Raw genomic sequence first — 18,039 nt, 5'->3', positions numbered from 1 at the left:
CTGAATTGGGGACCCCCCCTTGTCACTCACTGGGATCGGGGACCCCCAGTGGGGGCAAGTTAGGGGTCCCCCTGCGACATTGGGGTCCCCCTGTGACATTGGGGTCCCCCTGCGACATCGGGGTCCCCCTGCGACATCAAGGTCCCACTGTGCCACCGAGGTCCCCCCGTGTCACCCGCTGGGATTGGGGTGCCCTCGTGTCATTCACTGGAATTGGGGTCCCCTTGTGCCCCCCTGTGTCCCCCCTGTGCCATCGAGGTCCCCCTGAGCCATCGAGGTCCCCCTGTGCCCCCCTGTGTCCCCCTTGTGACTTCAAGGTCCCCCTGTGCCATCGGGGTCCCCCTGTGCCATCGGGGTCCCTCTGTGTCCCCCCTGTGCCATCGGGGTCCCCCCTGTGTCCCCCCTGTGCCATCGGGGTCCCCCCCGTGTCACCCACCAGGACCGGGCCCCCCCATGGGTGTCCCCCCGGGGACCCCCTTGAGTCTCAAACCGGGGCCCTCCCCCCTCCGTGTGCAGGATTGGGGACCCCCCCCCCCATTTTGCGACCCCAATGTCCCCCCCACGGCTGTCACCCCCTCCCCCTCGCCACCACGACCCCACGGCGGGGGGGGGGGGGTGGTCCCCAAATCCGCATCCCTGGGGTCTCCACCTGCCGGGATCTGGGGGTGACCCCCCCAAAATCCCCTCCTCGAGCTGGGGGGGGTCCCCACTGCCCTCCCTCACCCCCCCACCCCCCTCCCCCAGGGCAGGCCCGGACCGTGTGACCGGGGGTGGCCCCACGTGGGAGGGGGCGGCCCTCGAGCCCCCCTTTTTTTTTTTGGGGTGGGGTCATGCAAATGAGAGCCCCTTTTTCTGTCGCTGTCCCCGTGCCCTGCGCCTCTACCCCGGCCGTGCCCGAGCGTGGGGGGAGACGGAGCGGGGACCATGAGGGGGTTCGGGGCCATCGCGGTTTTGGGGACGCTCCTGCTCCTGGCCGAGGCTCAGCGCCGTAAGTGGGGGACGGTTTTGGGGGGGGGGGGTCGTCCTTTTGGGGGGTTTTGGGGTGCAAACCCCCTTCCCTCAAAGCTTCCCTCACGGAGCTGGGTTGTTAACCACCTTTGGGGGCGGTTTTGGGGTCTCTGGGGGTGGTTTTGGGGTCCTTGGGGGTGGTTTTGGGGTCCCCGTGCTCGGCTGGGGGGTGTGGGGGGCTCCGGGTGTGGGGTGGGATTTGGGGGTCACCATCCCGCTGGAAATGGGGGGGTCCCGCTGTGCCCGCCAAAGGGGGGGACCCCGTTTTTTGAGTGGGGGGCAAGTGGCAACCCCGTGAGAAGGGGGGACAGGGGGGACCTGGCAGTGCCCTGGGAATGGGGGGACAGGGGGGACTTGGGGGGCGGTGAGAGGACTTGGGGTGACCCTTGGGACCCTTTGGAACGGGGACACGAAAGGTCCTGAGGGTGACACGGACGGGGGGGACCTGGCAGACCCCTGAAAATGGGGGGACAGGGGGGATTTGGGAGTGAGGGGACAGGGGGGGACCTGAAAGACCCCTGAGGGTGACAGGGACATGGGGGGGGTCGGGTCCCTTTGGACCCCGACAATGAGGGGACATTGGGGGGGACCTTACAGAGCCCTAAAAGTGGGGGGACATGAAGGGACTGCGCAGCCCCTCGCGAGGGGGGGACGGGGGGGCTTTGGGGACTTTGCAGCCCCCGATATTGGGGTGACTTTGCAGCCCCCCAACACTGGGGGGGCTTTGAAACCCCCCGACATTGGGGTGACTTTGAAACCCCCGACATTGGGGTGACTTTGAAACCCCCCGACATTGGGGTGATTTTGCAGCCCCCCGACATTGGGGTGACTTTGCAGCCCCCCGATATTGAGGTGACTTTGCAGCCCCCAAACACTGGGGTGACTTTGAAACCCCCCGACATTGGGGTGATTTTGCAGCCCCCCGACATTGGGGTGACTGCAGCCCCCCAACTCTGGGGTGACTTTGAAACCCCCCGACATTAGGGTGACTTTGCATCCCCCAAACACTGGGGTGATTTTGCGGCCCCCCGAAATTGGGGTGACTTTGTAGTCCCCCAACCCTGGGGTGACTTTGAAACCCTCCGATATTGGGGCGACTTTGAAACCCTCCAACATTGAGGTGATTTTGCAGCCCCCCAACCCCGGGGTGATTTTGCAGCCCCCCCAAACATTGAGGTGACTTTGCAGCCCCCTGGCATTGGGGTGACTTTGCAGCCCCCTGGCATTGGGGTGATTTTGCAGCCCCCCAACCCCGGGGTGATTTTGCAGCCCCCCCAAACATTGGGGTGATTTTGCAGCCCCCCCCAAACATTGGGGTGATTTTGCAGCCCCCCAACCCCGGGGTGATTTTGCAGCCCCCCCAAACATTGGGGTGACTTTGCAGCCCCCCAACCCCGGGGTGGCCTGGCAGCCCCCACGAGTGAGTGGGGGGACACGGGGGGTGCCCTCCCCGTCCCGTCCCGTCCCGCCCGGGCCCGGGCCCGGCTCAGCTGAGCGTCACATGAAAGGGCTTTGGGGCGCCATGTGACGGCTCTGCCCCGCGCCTGGCTTGGCCCCAGCTCCGTCACGAGGCCCCCGGGTCCCCCCGATGTCCCCTCAGGGTCCCCCCAGGGTCCCCACGGGTTGGGAGGACCCGGCTGGGCACCCCCAGGGTGATATGGGGGGGGGGACATGGGGATGTCGCAGATCCCCGAGATTTGGGGACATTGGGGACCTGGAAATGTCCTGGGATTTGGGGACAAGAGGGGACATGGGGGACGTGACAGTGCCCTAAGAGTGGGGGACATTGGGGACCCTTCAGCCCCCTGAGCATGGGGGACATGTGGGGACCCTTGAATGTGGGGGGACATTGGGGACATGGGGGACCTGGCAGTGTCCTGGGAGTTTGGGGACATGGGGGATGTGACAAAGTCCTGAGGATGGGGGACAAAGGGGACCTCACAGACCCCCGAGTGTGGGGGACAAGGGGGGACCTGGAAATGATCTGAGAGTGGGGGGACACTGGGGACATGGGGGATGTGACAGTGCCCTAAGAATGGGAGACATTGGGGACATGGGGGCACCTGACAGACCCCTGAGAATGGGGGACAAGGGGGACATTGGGGACCCTTCACCCCCCCGACCATCGAGGACATTGGGGGATATGACAAACCCCTAAAAACGGGGGACCCGGGTGACACTGGGGATGCGACAGTGCCCTAAGAATGGGGGACCCGGGTGACACTGGGGACCCTCACCCCCTGCTGCGGGCTGTGGCTGTCGCTGTCCCCGCAGGAGCCGCTGGCCGCAGCCGTGGCCGGAGCCCAGCGTGGAGCGGGCGGCCGGGGCCGTTCCGTACCTGGGACTCGGAGCTTTACCTGCCCTGGCGAGAGGGCACCCGCGACTGCTGGCGAGGTCGGTGACACCCCCGGGAGCGGCAGTGCCACCAGCGGGGTCCTCCGGTGTCGCTGAGAGTCGCCATCGTGTCCCCGAGCAGGTGGCGATGTCACCTTGGACATCAGCAATGACGCCCCCACCATGGCGGGTGCCCAGGCCACCTTCTCCATCTCCGTGCGATTCCCGGGCAACCAGACCGTGCTGCCCGATGGCCGCGTGGTGTGGGGGCAGAACTGCACCGTCAATGGTCAGCGAGTCCCCGAACCGACCCCAAAACCACCCCAAAAAACAGCCCCAAATAGCCCGAAACTGCCCTGAACGGCCAAAGCTCCAAAAACCCCCCGAAACCCCCCAAAAACACCCCCAAAACACCCCCAAAACCACCCTCCAGACCTCCCCAAAACCTCCCCGAACCAACCCCAAACCACCCCAAAAACAGCCCCAAATACCCCGAAACTGCCCTGAACAGCCAAAGCTCCAAAAACCCCCAAAACTTTCCCGAAGCACCCCAAATCCTCTTCAAAACCCTCTAAACCTCCAAAACCCCCCAAAACCCTCCCAAAGCCTCCCAAAAACACCCCCAAAACCTCCCCAAACCCCCAAAACCACCCCAAAACCCCTCAAAAACCATCCCAAAGTCACCCCCAAAACCCTCTTAACCTCCAAAATCCCCCCAAAAAAACCACCCCCAAAGCCGCCCCCAACCCCCCTAAACCATCCCCGAACCCTCTAAGCCTCCACAACCCCGAAAACTCCCCGAGACCACCCCGACCTCCCTGCGACACCCCCAAAACCCGGCCAGGGACCCCCAGCTGCGCCCCTCACCCTCCGTGTCACCGCAGCGTCCCCTCCCCACCCCTTAGGGAGTGTCCCCGATGTCCCCAACCCCATAGAGAGCGTCCCCAACCCCACAGAGCTCCCCCATCTCATAGGAAGTGTCCCCCAGCCAACGGTGTCCCCGCGGTGTCACCGCTGTCCCCTCACCCTCTGTGTCCCCACAGTGTCCCCGTGGCGTCCCCTGTGTCCCCCTCAGCCCCTGACCCACACCCCAGTGTCCCCGTGGTGTCCCCACGGTGTCTCCGCTGTCCTCTCAGCCCCTGACCCTCACCCTGTGTGTCCCTGTGGTGTCCCCAGTGTCCCCCTCACCTCCATCCTTTGTGTCCTCACGGTGTCCCTGCTGTGTCCCCGCTGTCCCCTCACCCTGGCTGTCCCCGTGGTGTCCCCGCGGTGTCCCCACTGTCCTCTCAGCCCCCTGACCCTCACCCTGTGTGTCCCTGTGGTGTCCCCAGTGTCCCCCTCACCCCCACCCTTTGTGTCCTCACGGTGTCCCCGCGGTGTCACCGCTGTCCCCTCACCCTCTGTGTCCCCGCTGTGTCCCCGCGGTGTCCCCGCTGTCCCCTCACCCCACTGTCCCCACAGGCACGCGGGTGACACAAGGGGACCCGGTGTTCCCGGAGCAGCCGGACGCCACCGGAGCCTTTCCGGACGGGCAGCCCATGCCCAGGGACAAGCGGGGCAAGTTCGTCTACGTGTGGTGGACATGGGGTGAGGATGGCACCGAGTCACCCCAAAAACCGGCCCGGGTGTCCCCGAGGTGGCACTGAGCCCACGGTGGTGGCACTGAGCCCACGGTGGTGGCACTGACCCCGCTGTGGTGGCACTGACCTCACCGTGGTGGCACTGACCCCGCTGTGGTGGCAGTGACCTCGCCGTGGTGGCACTGTCCCTGCTGTGGTGGCATTGTCCCCGCTGTCCCCAGGGAGTTTCTGGGAGGTGGTGGGCGGGATGTCCCCATGGTGGCACTGTCCCTGCTGTGGTGGCATTGTCCTCACGGTGGTGGCATTGTCCCCGCTGTCCCCAGGGCGCTACTGGCAGGTGGTGGGCGGGATGTCCCCATGGTGGCACTGTCCCTGCTGTAGTGGCATTGTCCCCGCTGTGGTGGCAATGTCCCCACGGTGGTGGCATTGTCCCCGCTGTGCTGGCATTGTCCCCGCCGTGGTGGCACTGACCCCGTTGCGGTGGCACTGACCCCGCCGTGCTGGCACTGTCCCCGCCGTGGTGGCACTGTCGCCGTTGCGGTGGCACTGTCCCCACCATGCTGTCACTGTCCCCACCATGCTGTCACTGTCCCCGCCATGGTGGCACTGTCCCCGCCATGCTGGCACTGACCCCGCTGTGCTGGCACTGACCCCGCCATGGTGGCACTGTCCCCGCCATGCTGTCACTGTCCCCGCTGTGCTGTCACTGTCCCCGCCATGGTGGCACTGTCCCCGCCATGCTGGCACTGACCCCGCTGTGCTGGCACTGACCCCGCCATGGCGGCACTGACCCCGCCATGGTGGCACTGTCCCCGCCATGCTGTCACTGTCCCCGCTGTGCTGTCACTGTCCCCACCATGCTGTCACTGTCCCCACCATGCTGTCACTGTCCCCGCCATGGTGGCACTGTCCCCGCCATGCTGGCACTGACCCCGCTGTGCTGGCACTGACCCCGCCATGGCGGCACTGACCCCGCCATGGTGGCACTGTCCCCGCCATGCTGTCACTGTCCCCGCTGTGCTGTCACTGTCCCCACCATGCTGTCACTGTCCCCGCCATGCTGGCACTGACCCCGTTGCGGTGGCACTGACCCCGTTGCGGTGGCACTGTCGCCGCTGTCCCCAGGGCGCTACTGGCAGGTGGTGGATGGGCCGGCGTCGCAGCTCACGGTGGGCACGGCCGGGGTGCCCCTGGGCTCCTACACCATGGAGGTGGTCGTGTACCATTACCGGGGCACGCAGAAATTCATCCCCATCGGCCACGCCAGCTCCCAGTTCACCATCACCGGTGGGGACACGGGCGACACCGGGAAATGGGGCGGGGGACACCGGGAAATGGGGCGGGGGCACCGGGAAATGGGGAGGGGGATATGGAGGAAATGGGGCGGGGGGTTTGGGGTGGGAAATGGGGCGGGGAGTTTGAATAATGGGGTGGTGATGGGGTTGTGGGTGCAGGTGGCACTGGGTACTGGCACTGCAGGTGACACTGGGTGCAGGTGACACTGGGCTTAAGTGACAGTCGATTTTGGGGGCAGTAGGTGACACTGGGTGCTGGGACTGTAGGTGACACTGGCTGTCGGTGACACTGGGTGCAGGTGACACTAGGTATAGGTGACACTGGGTGCTGGGATTGTAGGTGACACTGGCTGTAGGTGACACTGTGTACAGGTGACACTGTGTGCAGGTGACACTGTGTGTAGGTGACACTGGGTACAGGTGACACTGTGTACAGGTGTCACTGTGTGCAGGTGACACTGTGTACAGGTGACACTGTGTGCAGGTGACACTGGCTGTAGGTGACACTGTGTACAGGTGACACTGTGTGCAGGTGACACTGTGTACAGGTGACACTGTGTACAGGTGTCACTGTGTGCAGGTGACACTGTGTACAGGTGTCACTGTGTGCAGGTGACACCCACGCCAGCCCTCCAGGCTCCAGCCAGCCCTCTGCCTGTCCCCCGCGCTGTCCCCCTGGCCTCACCCTGTCCCCGCTGTCCCCGCGCTGTCCCCGCAGACCAGGTCCCGTTGGCCGTGGACGTGTCGCAGCTGCAGGACGCGGTGACAAGCGACGGCCGCTTCGTGCGGAACCGCCCCGTGGCGTTCACGGTGCGGCTGCACGACCCGAGCCGATACCTGCGCGACGCCGACGTGTCCTACTCGTGGGACTTCGGCGACCGGAGCGGGACCCTCATCTCTCGCAGCGCCACTGTCACCCACACCTACGTGGACACCGGCACCTTCTCGGCGCGCCTGGTGCTCCAGGCCGCCATCCCGCTCCGCCCCTGCGGCTCCACGACCTCGCCCTTCCCCTCTGCGGGACCCACGGGCAGCCAGCCCCGGGCCACCACGGCCGCCGGGGCCAGCACGGGTAAGGGACGGTGATGGCTGGGGTGTCGGGGTGGCGTGGGGTGTGTCCTGCATGTCCCCTCGTGTCCCCAGAGTCACCTCACCCCATAGAGTGTGTCCTCCATGTCCCCCCGTGTCCCCAGAGTCACCTCACCCCATAGAGTGTGTTCCCCCAGTCCCCAGAGTCACCTCACCCCATAGAGTGTGTCCTGCATGTCCCCCCGTGTCTCCAGAGCCACCTCACCCCATAGAGTGTGTCCTCCATGTCCCCCCGTGTCCCCAGAGTCACCTCACCCCATAGAGTGTGTCCCCCCAGTCCCCAGAGTCACCTCACCCCATAGAATGTGTCACCAGTGTCCCCAGAGTCACCTCACCCCATAGAGTGTGTCCCCCATGTCCCCAGAGTCACCTCACCCCATAGAGTGTGTCCCCCCAGTCCCCAGAGTCACCCCACCTCATAGCATGTCACCAATGTCCCCCTACCCCAGGGTGTCCCCTCACCCCACAGAGTGTGTCCCCAGTGTCCCCCCACCCATAGCGTGTGTGCTGGGGGGTCCCGGGGGGGTCCCTGGGGTGACCCCAACCCCGCTTTTCCCGCAGCCTCCGGGGGTCCCGTTGTCACCGATCCCGCTGTCCCCTTTGTCACCGTCGCCATCGATCCCTCTGTCCCCGTTGTCACCGAGCTCTCGGTCCCCTCCGCCACCGCTGCCGGCACCGCGGCTGTCGCCTCCCCGGTGTCCCCCGCTGTCGCCACCGCGGCCGGGGACACCTCGGCCACCGCGGTGCCCGTGGAGGGGACAGCGGCTGCAGGTGGGTGCTGGCCCGGGGCGGGGGAGGGGACACGTCGGGGGTGTCCCCAAGGGGCTCGGTGTCCCCTTGTCCGTGCCCAGCGCTTCCCGCGTGTCCCTGCAGATGTGGCGACAGACGGAGGAGCGGGTGATGTCACAGCTGGAGCCGCAGCTGCAGCAGCCACAGCTGGAGCGGCCACAGCTGGAGCGGCCACAGCTGCAGCAGCCACAGCTGGAGCAGACACAGCTGGAGCGGCCACAGCTGGAGCGGCCACAGCTGGAGCAGACACAGCTGGAGCGGCCACAGCTGGAGCGGCCACAGCTGCAGCAGCCACAGCTGGAGCAGACACAGCTGTAGCAGCCACAGCTGGATCAGACACAGCTGCAGCAGCCACAGCTGGAGCGGCCACAGCTGGATCAGACACAGCTGCAGCAGCCACAGCTGGATCAGACACAGCTGCAGCAGCCACAGCTGGGGCAGCCACAGCTGGATCTGCCCTCGATGCCACCGCCGCAGCCACGCTTGGTGTCACGGTGGATGCCACCATAGGAGCCACCGTGGGAGCCACCGTGGGAGCCACCGCTGTGTCCCTGGCTGCTGCCACAGCTGGAGCCACAGCTGGAGCCACAGCTGGAGCCACGGCCCAGCCGCTGGCCCTGGTGAAGCGCCAGGCCCCGGCCGAGGACTCTCCCGGCTGTGTCCTGTACCGCTATGGCACCTTCGCCACCGAGCTGGACATCGTCCGTGAGTCCCGGCGGAATTTGGGGGGTCCGGGGGGGGGGGGGTCTCAACCGGGGGTGCCCGACCCCTCTGAGCCCTCCTTGCCACCCCACAGAGGGCATCGAGAGCGTGGCCATCGTGCAGGTGGTGCCCGAGGGCGGCGGCAGCAGCGTGGAGCTGACGGTGACGTGCGAGGGCGGGTGAGTGGCGGCGGCGGCGGCGACAACGGCGGCGACAACGACGGGGACACCACGGGAGCGTCCCCGGCGCTGACGGCCGTGCCCGCAGGCTGCCCGAGGAGGTTTGCACGGTGGTGGCGGACGCCGAGTGTCGCACGGCGGAGGCGGAGTCGTGCTCGGCGGTGTCGCCGTCGCCGGGCTGCGAGCTCGTGCTGCGCCAGGACTTCAATCGCTCCGGCCTCTTCTGCCTCAACGTGTCCCTGGCCAACGGCAACGGGCTGGCCGTGGCCACCACCCGAGTGGCCATCGGAGGTGTGACACGGGGACAGGGTGCTGGGGGTCCCCTGGGTGCGGCTGAGTTGGTCCTGTCCCCGGAGGGGGTGGCACAGGGTCCGGGGATGTCCCCGAGGGTCCCCTGGGTGCGGCTGGGCTGTCCCTGTCCCCGGAGGAGGTGGCACAGGGGTGGCACAGGGTCCGAGGCTGGGTTGTCCCTGTCCCCAGAGGAGGTGGCACAGGGTCCGGGGGATGTCCCCAAGGTCCCCTGGGTGGGATTGAGCTGCCCCCCTCCTGTCGGAGGTGACACGGACAGGGTGGCAGGTCCCGGGGGATGTCCCCAAGGTCCCCCGGGTGGCACTGAGCTGTCGCTGTCCCCAGGGGCCGCCCCTGCCAGCGGCCGGACCACGCTGTTCGTGGGGCTCGTGCTGGTGGCGGCGGCGCTGGGCACGGCCGCGTACACCTACAGGTGAGGGGACACTGGGGACACCGCGGGGACACCGCGGGGACACCGCGGGGACACAGGGGAGAGGACATTGGGGACACTGGGGACACTGGGGACAGCGGGGACAGCGCGGGGACAGCGCGGGAGGGGACACTGGGGACACTGGGGACAGCGCGGGGACACAGGGGAGGGGACATCGGGGACACTGGGGACAGCGGGGACACCGCGGGGACACAAGGGAGGGGATATTGGGGACACTGGGGACAGCGGAGACACCGCGGGGACAGCGTGGGGACACAGGGGAGGGGACATCGGGGACACTGGGGACAGCGGGGACACAGTGGGGACACAAGGGAGGGGATATTGGGGACACTGGGGACATTGGGGACACCGCAAGGACACAGCGGGGACACACAGGAGGGAGGAGTCAGAGGGTGAGGGGACATCGGGGACATTGGGGGACACTGGGGGGACGTTATAGGGTGGGGGGTTCTGAGGATGAGGGGACACTGGAGGGGACACTGGGGACACATTCCGTGCGGCCGGGGGCGTTCTGTGGGGCTGGGGACATCGGAGACATTCTCTATATGGGGTCAGGTGACACTGTGGGGTTGGGGACACTCCCTATGGGGTTGGGGACATCGGGGACACTCCCTGTGGGGCGGAGGTGACACCGTGTGGTGGGGGGTGACACTGTGGGGTTGGGGACACTCTCTATGGGGTGGAGGTGACACTGTGGGATGGGGGACATCGGGGACACCCCCTATGGGATCGGGTGACACTGTGGGGTTGGGGACACTCTCTATGGGATGGATGACATCAGGGACACTCTCTGTGGGGTGGAGGTGACACTGTGGGGTCGGGGACACCCCATGGGGTGGAGGTGACACCCTGTCCCCACCCCGTGTCCCCCTTTCCCCCCCTCCCCAGACGAGTCAAGTACACGGCGCTGTCCCCGCCGCCCCCCGCGCCCCCCGCCCGGTCCCGGGGGTGGCTGTCCCCAAATGTCACCGTGCGGCGACTGCTCCAACGCGCCCTGGGGGGGACCCCGAGCGGCGAGAGCAGCCCCCTCCTCCGGGGCCACTCGGTCTAGGGACCCCCCACCCCAAAACCAGCCCCCCAAACCCCCCCCCCCGAGCATGGCCCGAGCCCCCAGGACACCCCCCCGGAGCGGGGGGGGTGGGGGGGTTGGGGACACGCGTGGTGGCCTTGGTGGCACCGAGATTAAAAGCTCAGATGTGCCCGCGGCTCTGGCTCCGTGTGTGCTTTGGGGGGTCCTGGGGGGGTTTGGGGGGGGATTTAGAGGGGTCTGGGAGGGGGTTGGGGGGTCCTCGGCGGGTTTTGAGGGGATTTAGAGGGATCTGGGGGGTCCTGGGTGGGTTTTGGGGCGTCCTGGAAGGGGTTTGGGGGGATTTAGAGGGGTCTGAGGGGGGAGTTTGGGGGGTCCTGGGTGGGTTTGGGGGTGTTCTGGGGGTATTTGAGGGGACTTAGAGGGGTCTGGGTGGGGGTTGGGGGGTCCTGGGGGGGATTAGATGAGTCTGAGGGGGAGGCTGGGGGAGTTTGGGGGTTCCTGGGGGGTTTAGGGAGGATTTAGAGGGGTCTGGATGGGGGTTAGGGGCGTTTTAGGGGGTCCTGGGTGGGTTTTGGGGCGTCCTGGGGGTCTTTGAGGGGATTTAGAGGGGTCTGGGTGGGGGTTGGGGGTCCTGGGTGGGTTTTGAGGGGATTTAGAGGGGTCTGGGTGGGTTTTGGGGTGTCCTGGAAGGGGTTTGGGGGGATTTAGAGGGGTCTGAGGGGGGAGTTTGGGGGGTCCTGGGTGGGTTTGGGGGTGTTCTGGGGGTCTTTGAGGGGACTTAGAGGGGTCTGGGTGGGGGTTGGGGGGGTTTTAGGGGGTCCTGGGTGGGTTTTGGGGTGTCCTGGGGGTCTTTGAGGGGATTTAGAGGGGTCTGGGTGGGGGTTGGGGGGTCCTGGGTGGGTTTTGAGGGGATTTAGAGGGGTCTGGGTGGGGGTTAGGGGGGTTTTAGGGGGTCCTGGGTGGGTTTTGGGGGGCTCTGGGTGAGTTTTGGGGGGCTCTGGGGGGTTTAGAGGGGTCTGAGGGGGGATTAGGGGGGTTTGAGGGGGTTCTGGGGGAGTGTTTGGAGGGGTCCGGGTGAGTTTGGGGTGTCTGGGGGGGTCCTGGAGGGGTTTCAGGAGGATTTTGGGGTGGTTTGGGGTGGTTTGAGGGGATCCGGAGGTGTTTGGGGGTATTTTGGGTGGGTTTTTGGGGGGTCTGGGGATGTCCTGAGGAGGTTTTGGGACGATTTCGGGGGTCTTGGGGGGCCCCGGGGGAGTTTAGGGGGATCTGAGTGGCGCCCTGGGGGATTTTGGGGGATTTTGGGGTGTCCGGGGAGGTTCCAGGAGATTCTGAGCTGGATTTTGGGGGCTCCTGGGTGAGTTTTGGGGGGTCTGGGGGTGTCTCTGAGGGGGGCCCCGAGTGGTGAGAGCAGCTCCCAGACCCCTGCCCCAAAACCAGCGGCCACACCCCCAAATTTGCATATTAATTAAAGACCTTGTTTGACCACACCCTCTAATTTCCATATAAATTAAAGAGGTTTCGCATTTTGATCACTCCCGCTCATTTCCATATTAACAACCGCGTCTCTGCCTTTGACCACGCCCACTTATTTCCATATATTAACTGACCACGCCCTCTAATTTACATATTTATCGGCTGTATTTTTGCCACGCCCTCTAATTTCCATATCCTCCATGGCCACGCCCCCTCAACGGCCACCCGCCAAATTTCTCATTTAAATCAATGACCACGCCCCTTAATTTCCATAGTAATGAAATCCCATCACCGGCCCTGACCACGCCCGCTAATTTCCATATTAAAATGACCACGCCTCTATTTATATTATTAATAACCGACGCTTCCGGTGTAAGCCCCGCCCCTTAATTTCCATATCTATACATGGTCACGCCTCCCTCTTGACCACGCCCCCCTCGCGCCGCCGCGCCGCCGCCTTTGCGTCACTTCCGGGGCGGCCCCGCGGCGCGCGCGCAAAGATGGCGACGCCCTATGTGACGGACGAGACCGGTGAGCGCGGGGGGGCCCCGCGGGCTGGGGGGGCTCCGGGACCCCCCCGGGGGCTGCCCCCAAATCCCCGGGACCCCCGGGACCCCCCCCAGACCCGCGCGGGGGTCCCGGGGTCGGGAAGGGCCGAAGGGGGGGTGGGGGAGGGGGGCGGGACCCCCGTGAGGGGCCGGGGTTTCTGAGGGTGGGGGGGGGGCTCGGGGTGTTTGAGGGGGGGTCCTGGAGCTCCCCGTGAGGGTTTTGGGGTTTCTGAGTTGGGGTCTTGGGACCCCTGGGGGGGTTTCGGGGTCGGGAATGGCCGAAGGGGGTTGGGGGGGACGGGACCCCCGTGAGGGGCCTGGGGGGGTCCCCGAGGTTTTTGGGGAGGGGTCCTGGAGGTGCCCGTGAGGGTTTTGGGATCTCTGAGGGGGATGTGGATTTGGGGAGGGGGTCCTGGGGGACATTGGGGTGCTCTTGGTGTCCCCGTGGGGTCCCTGGGAATGTCCCCGAGCCCTCTGGGGGGTCGTGGAGGGGTTTTTGGGGTGTCCTGAGGTCCCCGGGGTGTCCCCGTGTCCCCCTGCTGTCCCTGGATGTGTCCTGGAGCCCCCCAGTGTCCACGAGTGACCCTGGGGGTGTCCCCAGGGTGTCCCCACGGTGTCGCGGTGTCCCCCCAGTATCTGTAGTGGTGTCCCCATGTCCCCAGGGTGTCCCCAGGGTGTCCCCACGGTGTCCCCAGGGTGTCCCCACGGTGTCCATTAATGTCCCCATAGTGTCCCCGTGTCCCCCCGGTGTCTGTGGGGGTGTCCCCGTGTCCCCAGAGTGTCCCCATGGTGTTCCCGTGTCTCCGTGGTGTCCCTGTGGTGTCCCAAGTGTCCCCACACTGTCCCTGGGTGTCCCCGTGATGTCCCCATGATGTCCCCATGTCCCCCTGCTGTCCCCACACTGTCCATTAATGTCCCCATGGTGTCTGTGGGGGTGTCCCCGTGGTGTCCCCGTGGTGTCTGTGGGGGTGTCCCCGTGGTGTCCCCGTGGTGTCTGTGGGGGTGTCCCCGTGGTGTCCCCATGGTCCCCGTGCTGTCCCCATGGTGTCCCCATGGTGTCTGTGGGGGTGTCCCCGTGGTGTCCCCATGGTGTCCCCATGGTGTCCCCGTGCTGTCCCCGGTGACCCCGTGGTGTCTGTGGGGGTGTCCCCGTGCTGTCCCCGGTGTCCCCGTGGTGTCCCCATGGTGTCCCCGGTGTCCCCATGGTGTCCCCGTGCTGTCCCCATGGTGTCCCCATGGTGTCCCCGTGGTGTCCCCATGGTGTCCCTATGGTGTCCCCATGGTGTCCCCGTGCTGTCCCCGGGGGTGTCCCCATGGTGTCCCCGTGCTGTCCCCGGTGTCCCCATGGTGTCCCCGTGCTGTCCCCGTGCTGTCCCCATGGTGTCCCCGGTGTCCCCATGGTGTCCCCGGTGTCCCCATGCTGTCCCCGGTGTCCCCGGTGTCCCCGTGCTGTCCCCGTGCTGTCCCCGTGCTGTCCCCATGGTGTCCCCATGGTGTCCCCGTGCTGTCCCCGGTGTCCCCATGGTGTCCCCGTGCTGTCCCCGTGCTGTCCCCATGGTGTCCCCGGTGTCCCCATGGTGTCCCCGGTGTCCCCATGCTGTCCCCGGTGTCCCCGGTGTCCCCGTGCTGTCCCCGTGCTGTCCCCGTGCTGTCCCCATGGTGTCCCCATGGTGTCCCCGTGCTGTCCCCGGTGTCCCCATGGTGTCCCCGTGGTGTCCCCATGGTGTCCCCATGGTGTCCCCATGGTGTCCCCGTGGTGTCCCCATGGTGTCCCCATGGTGTCCCCGGTGTCCCCATGGTGTCCCCGTGGTGTCCCCATGGTGTCCCCATGGTGTCCCCATGGTGTCCCCGTGCTGTCCCCATGGTGTCCCCATGGTGTCCCCGTGCTGTCCCCATGGTGTCCCCATGGTGTCCCCGGTGTCCCCGTGCTGTCCCCGGTGTCCCCGTGCTGTCCCCATGGTGTCCCCGGTGTCCCCATGGTGTCCCCGTGCTGTCCCCGGGGGTGTCCCCATGGTGTCCCCGTGCTGTCCCCGTGCTGTCCCCGTGCTGTCCCCGGTGTCCCCATGGTGTCCCCGTGCTGTCCCCAGGCAGGTACATCCCGTCCACGCAGCGCCCTGATGGCACCTGGCGGAAGCAGCGCCGGGTCAAGGAGGGCTACGTGCCCCAGGAGGAGGTGCCCGTGTGAGTGGGGGGCTCGGGGGGCGTGGGGAGGGGTCGGCTCCCACCCAGGCCTTTCTCTGGGTCCTCCTTGGGTCCCCCAGACCCCTCCTGTCCCTTCCCTGACCCCCCAGACCCCTCAAATCCCCTCCTGTCCCTTCCAGGACCCCCCCCCAGAGCCCTCAAATCCCCTCCAAGCCCTTCCAGGATCCCCCAGACCCCTTCAAGCCCCCCTCAGAATCCCCCAAACCCTTCCAGACCCTTCCTGTCCCTTCCAGGATCCCCCCCCAGACCCCTCAAATCCCCTCCAGGCCCCTCCTGTCCACCCCAGACCCCTTCAACCCTCCTCCAGGACCCCCCCAGACCCCTCAGGACCCCCCTCAAACCCCTCCTGTCCACCCCAGACACCCCCAAACCCCTCCAGGGCCTCCCCCATCTCCTCCCATCCCCTCCAAATCTCCTCCAGGACCCCCCCAAACACTTCTTTACCCTCCTAGAAATCCTCAAACCCTTCCAGACACCCCCAAAAACCCCTCCAGGACCCTCCCCCATCCCCTCTAAACCCCTCCAGGACCCCCCCCCAAACCCCTCCAGGACCCCCTCAAACCCCTCCCATCCTTTCCAGGATCCCCCCAAACCCCTCCAGGATCCCCCCAAACCCCTCCAGGGTCCCTCCAAACCCCTCCTGTCCTCTCCAGACACCCCCAAACCCCTCCAGGACCCCCTCAGACCCCTCCCGTCCCCTCCAGGATCCCCCCAAACCTCTCCTGTCCCCCCCAGACACCCCCAAATCCCTCTAGGACCCCCCCAAACCCCTCCACGACCCCCTCAAGCCCCTCCCATCCTTTCCAGGATCCCCCCAAACCCCTCCAGGACCCCCCCAAACCCCTCCCGTCCCCTCTAAGATCCCCCCAAAACTCTCCTGTCCCCCCCAGACACCCCGAAACCCCTCCAGGATCCCCCCAAGCCCCTCCAGGACCACCCCAAACCCCTCCCATCCCCTCCAGGATCCCCCCAAACCCCTCCAGGACCTCTCCCAAACCCCTCCTGTCCCCCCCAGACACCCCCAAACCCCTCCAGGACCCCCTCAGACCCCTCCCATCCTTTCCAGGATCCCCCCAAACCCCTCCAGGATCCCCCCAAACCCCTCCTGTCCTCTCCAGACACCCCCAAACCCCTCCAGGACCCCCTCAGACCCCTCCCATCTCCACCAGACACCCCCAAATCCCTCCAGGACCCCCCCCAAAACCCTCACATCCCCTCCAGGATCCCCCCAAACCTCTCCTGTCCTCTCCAGACACCCCCAAACCCCTCCAGAACCACCCCCAAATCCCTCCTGGTTTCTCCAGACACCCCCAAACCCCTCCAGGACCCCCTCAGACCCCTCCCATCCTTTCCAGGATCCCCCCAAACCCCTCCAGGATTCCCCCAAACCCCTCCACGACCCCCTCAAACCTCCCCCTCACCCCCTATTTTTTTTTTTTTAATTTCTTATATATTTTTTTTTAATTTTAATTAATCCCTCCCCAACCAACAGCTACGAGAACAAATACGTGAAATTCTTCCGGAGCAAACCCGAACTTCCCCCAGGCTTAAACCCCGAGCCGAGCCCATCCCCATCGGGCCGAGGGACCCCGGGGCGACCCGAGGGCTGCGACCCCTCCCCAACTTTATCCAAAACCGCCCGGAGGAACCTGAAACGCAAAGAGAAAAGGAAACAACAGCAGGAAAAAGATCGGGAGAGCGACGGCGGGGACGGACTGAGCGCGGCGCTGGAAAAAATCGCTTTGGGAGGAGGAGGAGGAGGAGGAGGAGGAGGAGGAGACAACGGAGGAGGAGGAGGGACAGAGGGTGAAAAAGGAGGGGAAAAAGCCGCGGAAAAAGCCGGGAATTGCGGCGATAACTCGGCCAATAACGAGAGGAGCCGGCGAATCAAGAGCCTGAGGAAGAAGCTGCGCCAGGTGGAGGAGCTGCGGCAGCGCCTGGAGGGGGGAGGGATCCCCCAGCCCACCAAGGAGCAGCTGGAAAAGCTGAACAGGAGGAAAGCGCTGGAGGAGGAACTCAGGGGATTGGAGCTGGACTCGTAATTTGGGGGGGAGGGTGGTGGGGGTATTTTTGTTTGGTTTTTTTTTTTTTTTGGAGGGGGGTTTTGGGGGTTTTTTGGGGTTTTTTTGCGGTTTTTTTCCCTTTTTTCCCGATTTTTTACAATTTTTTTTCGATTTTTTTTCGATTTTTTACAATTTTTTTTCGATTTTTTTTCGATTTTTTTTCGATTTTTTTTCGATTTTTTTTCGATTTTTTTCCGATTTTTTTTTCCGATTTTTTTTCCCGTTTTTTTCTGATTTTTTAAAACTTTTTTCCTTTTTTTTAAATTTTATTTCAATTTTTTGTCCTTTTTTTCCCATTTTTTCCCTTATTTTCCCTTTGTTTTCCTTTTTTTCCCATTTTTTCCCATTTTTTCCCTTATTTTCCCTTTGTTTCCCATTTTTTCCCATTTTTTCCCATTTTTTCCCATTTTTTCCCATTTTTTCCCATTTTTTCCCATTTTTTCCCATTTTTTCCCATTTTTTCCCATTTTTTCCCATTTTTTCCCATTTTTTTCCCATTTTTTTCCCTTTTTTTCCCTTTTTTTCCCTTTGTTTTCCTTTTCTTCCCATTTTTTCCCATTTTTTTCCTTTTTTTAAATTTTATTTCAATTTTTTGTTCCGTTTTTTTCCGGTATTTTTTCCTTTTTTCCCCATTTTTTCCCTTTTTCCCCCTTTTTTCCCAATTTTTTCACTTTTTTTCAATTTTTTTCATTTTTTTCGGTTTTTTCCCATTTTTTTCCAATTTTTTTCCATTTTTTCCGTTTTTTTCGGACTTTTAAAAAATTTCTTTTCCTTTCTTTGATTTTATTTCATTTTTTCCCCGTTTTCGCCCATTTTTTTGATTTTTTTATTTTATTTCATTTTTCCGATTTTTTTCGATTTTTTCCGTTTTTTCCGTTTTTTTCGATTTTTAAAAAATACTTTTAATTTTTTTTGATTTCTAAATTTTATTTTGTTTCCACTTTTTCAATTTTTTCCGTTTCTTTTCATTTTTTTTCGGTTTTTTCCCAATTTTTTTTCTTTAACTTT

The 18,039-nt window shown here is 63.6% G+C and overlaps 2 protein-coding genes across 2 annotated transcripts; both read left to right on the top strand.

The window, feature by feature from the left end:
• Positions 1 to 822: 822 nt before the first annotated feature.
• On the top strand, positions 823 to 10,783 carry PMEL (premelanosome protein). The gene is made up of 12 exons (XM_088180621.1): positions 823 to 1,021; positions 3,283 to 3,402; positions 3,485 to 3,631; positions 4,804 to 4,929; positions 6,048 to 6,209; positions 6,936 to 7,299; positions 7,776 to 8,077; positions 8,432 to 8,800; positions 8,892 to 8,976; positions 9,065 to 9,267; positions 9,610 to 9,697; positions 10,604 to 10,783. Exons 1-12 carry the CDS (start codon positions 925 to 927, stop codon positions 10,764 to 10,766), a joined length of 2,226 nt encoding a protein of 741 aa, XP_088036747.1. The 5' UTR covers positions 823 to 924; the 3' UTR covers positions 10,767 to 10,783.
• A 1,912-nt stretch (positions 10,784 to 12,695) lies between these two features.
• On the top strand, positions 12,696 to 17,021 carry PYM1 (PYM1 exon junction complex associated factor). The gene is made up of 3 exons (XM_088180827.1): positions 12,696 to 12,749; positions 14,854 to 14,947; positions 16,461 to 17,021. The coding sequence occupies exons 1-3, from the start codon at positions 12,719 to 12,721 to the stop codon at positions 17,008 to 17,010; spliced, it is 675 nt and encodes a 224-aa protein (XP_088036953.1). The 5' UTR covers positions 12,696 to 12,718; the 3' UTR covers positions 17,011 to 17,021.
• The last annotated feature ends 1,018 nt before the right edge of the window (positions 17,022 to 18,039 follow it).

The sequence above is a fragment of the Sturnus vulgaris genome, chromosome 30 (assembly GCF_052056855.1).
Source record: "Sturnus vulgaris isolate bStuVul1 chromosome 30, bStuVul1.hap1, whole genome shotgun sequence".
Lineage (NCBI taxonomy): Eukaryota > Metazoa > Chordata > Aves > Passeriformes > Sturnidae > Sturnus > Sturnus vulgaris.
The sequence above is the reverse complement of the archived record's forward strand: the minus strand, read 5'-3'. Positions and strand labels throughout refer to the sequence as shown.

Bases quoted from the DNA above. Each gene is read 5' to 3' on its own strand.
- PMEL (XM_088180621.1), top strand. From the start codon at position 925: ATGAGGGGGTTCGGGGCCATCGCGGTTTTGGGGACGCTCCTGCTCCTG. The intron at 3,403-3,484 runs GTCGGTGACACC...GTCCCCGAGCAG, and splicing joins CACCCGCGACTGCTGGCGAG to GTGGCGATGTCACCTTGGAC. The intron at 9,698-10,603 runs GTGAGGGGACAC...CCCCCTCCCCAG, and splicing joins ACGGCCGCGTACACCTACAG to ACGAGTCAAGTACACGGCGC.
- PYM1 (XM_088180827.1), top strand. From the start codon at position 12,719: ATGGCGACGCCCTATGTGACGGACGAGACCG. The intron at 12,750-14,853 runs GTGAGCGCGGGG...TGCTGTCCCCAG, and splicing joins CTATGTGACGGACGAGACCG to GCAGGTACATCCCGTCCACG. The intron at 14,948-16,460 runs GTGAGTGGGGGG...CCCAACCAACAG, and splicing joins CCCCAGGAGGAGGTGCCCGT to CTACGAGAACAAATACGTGA.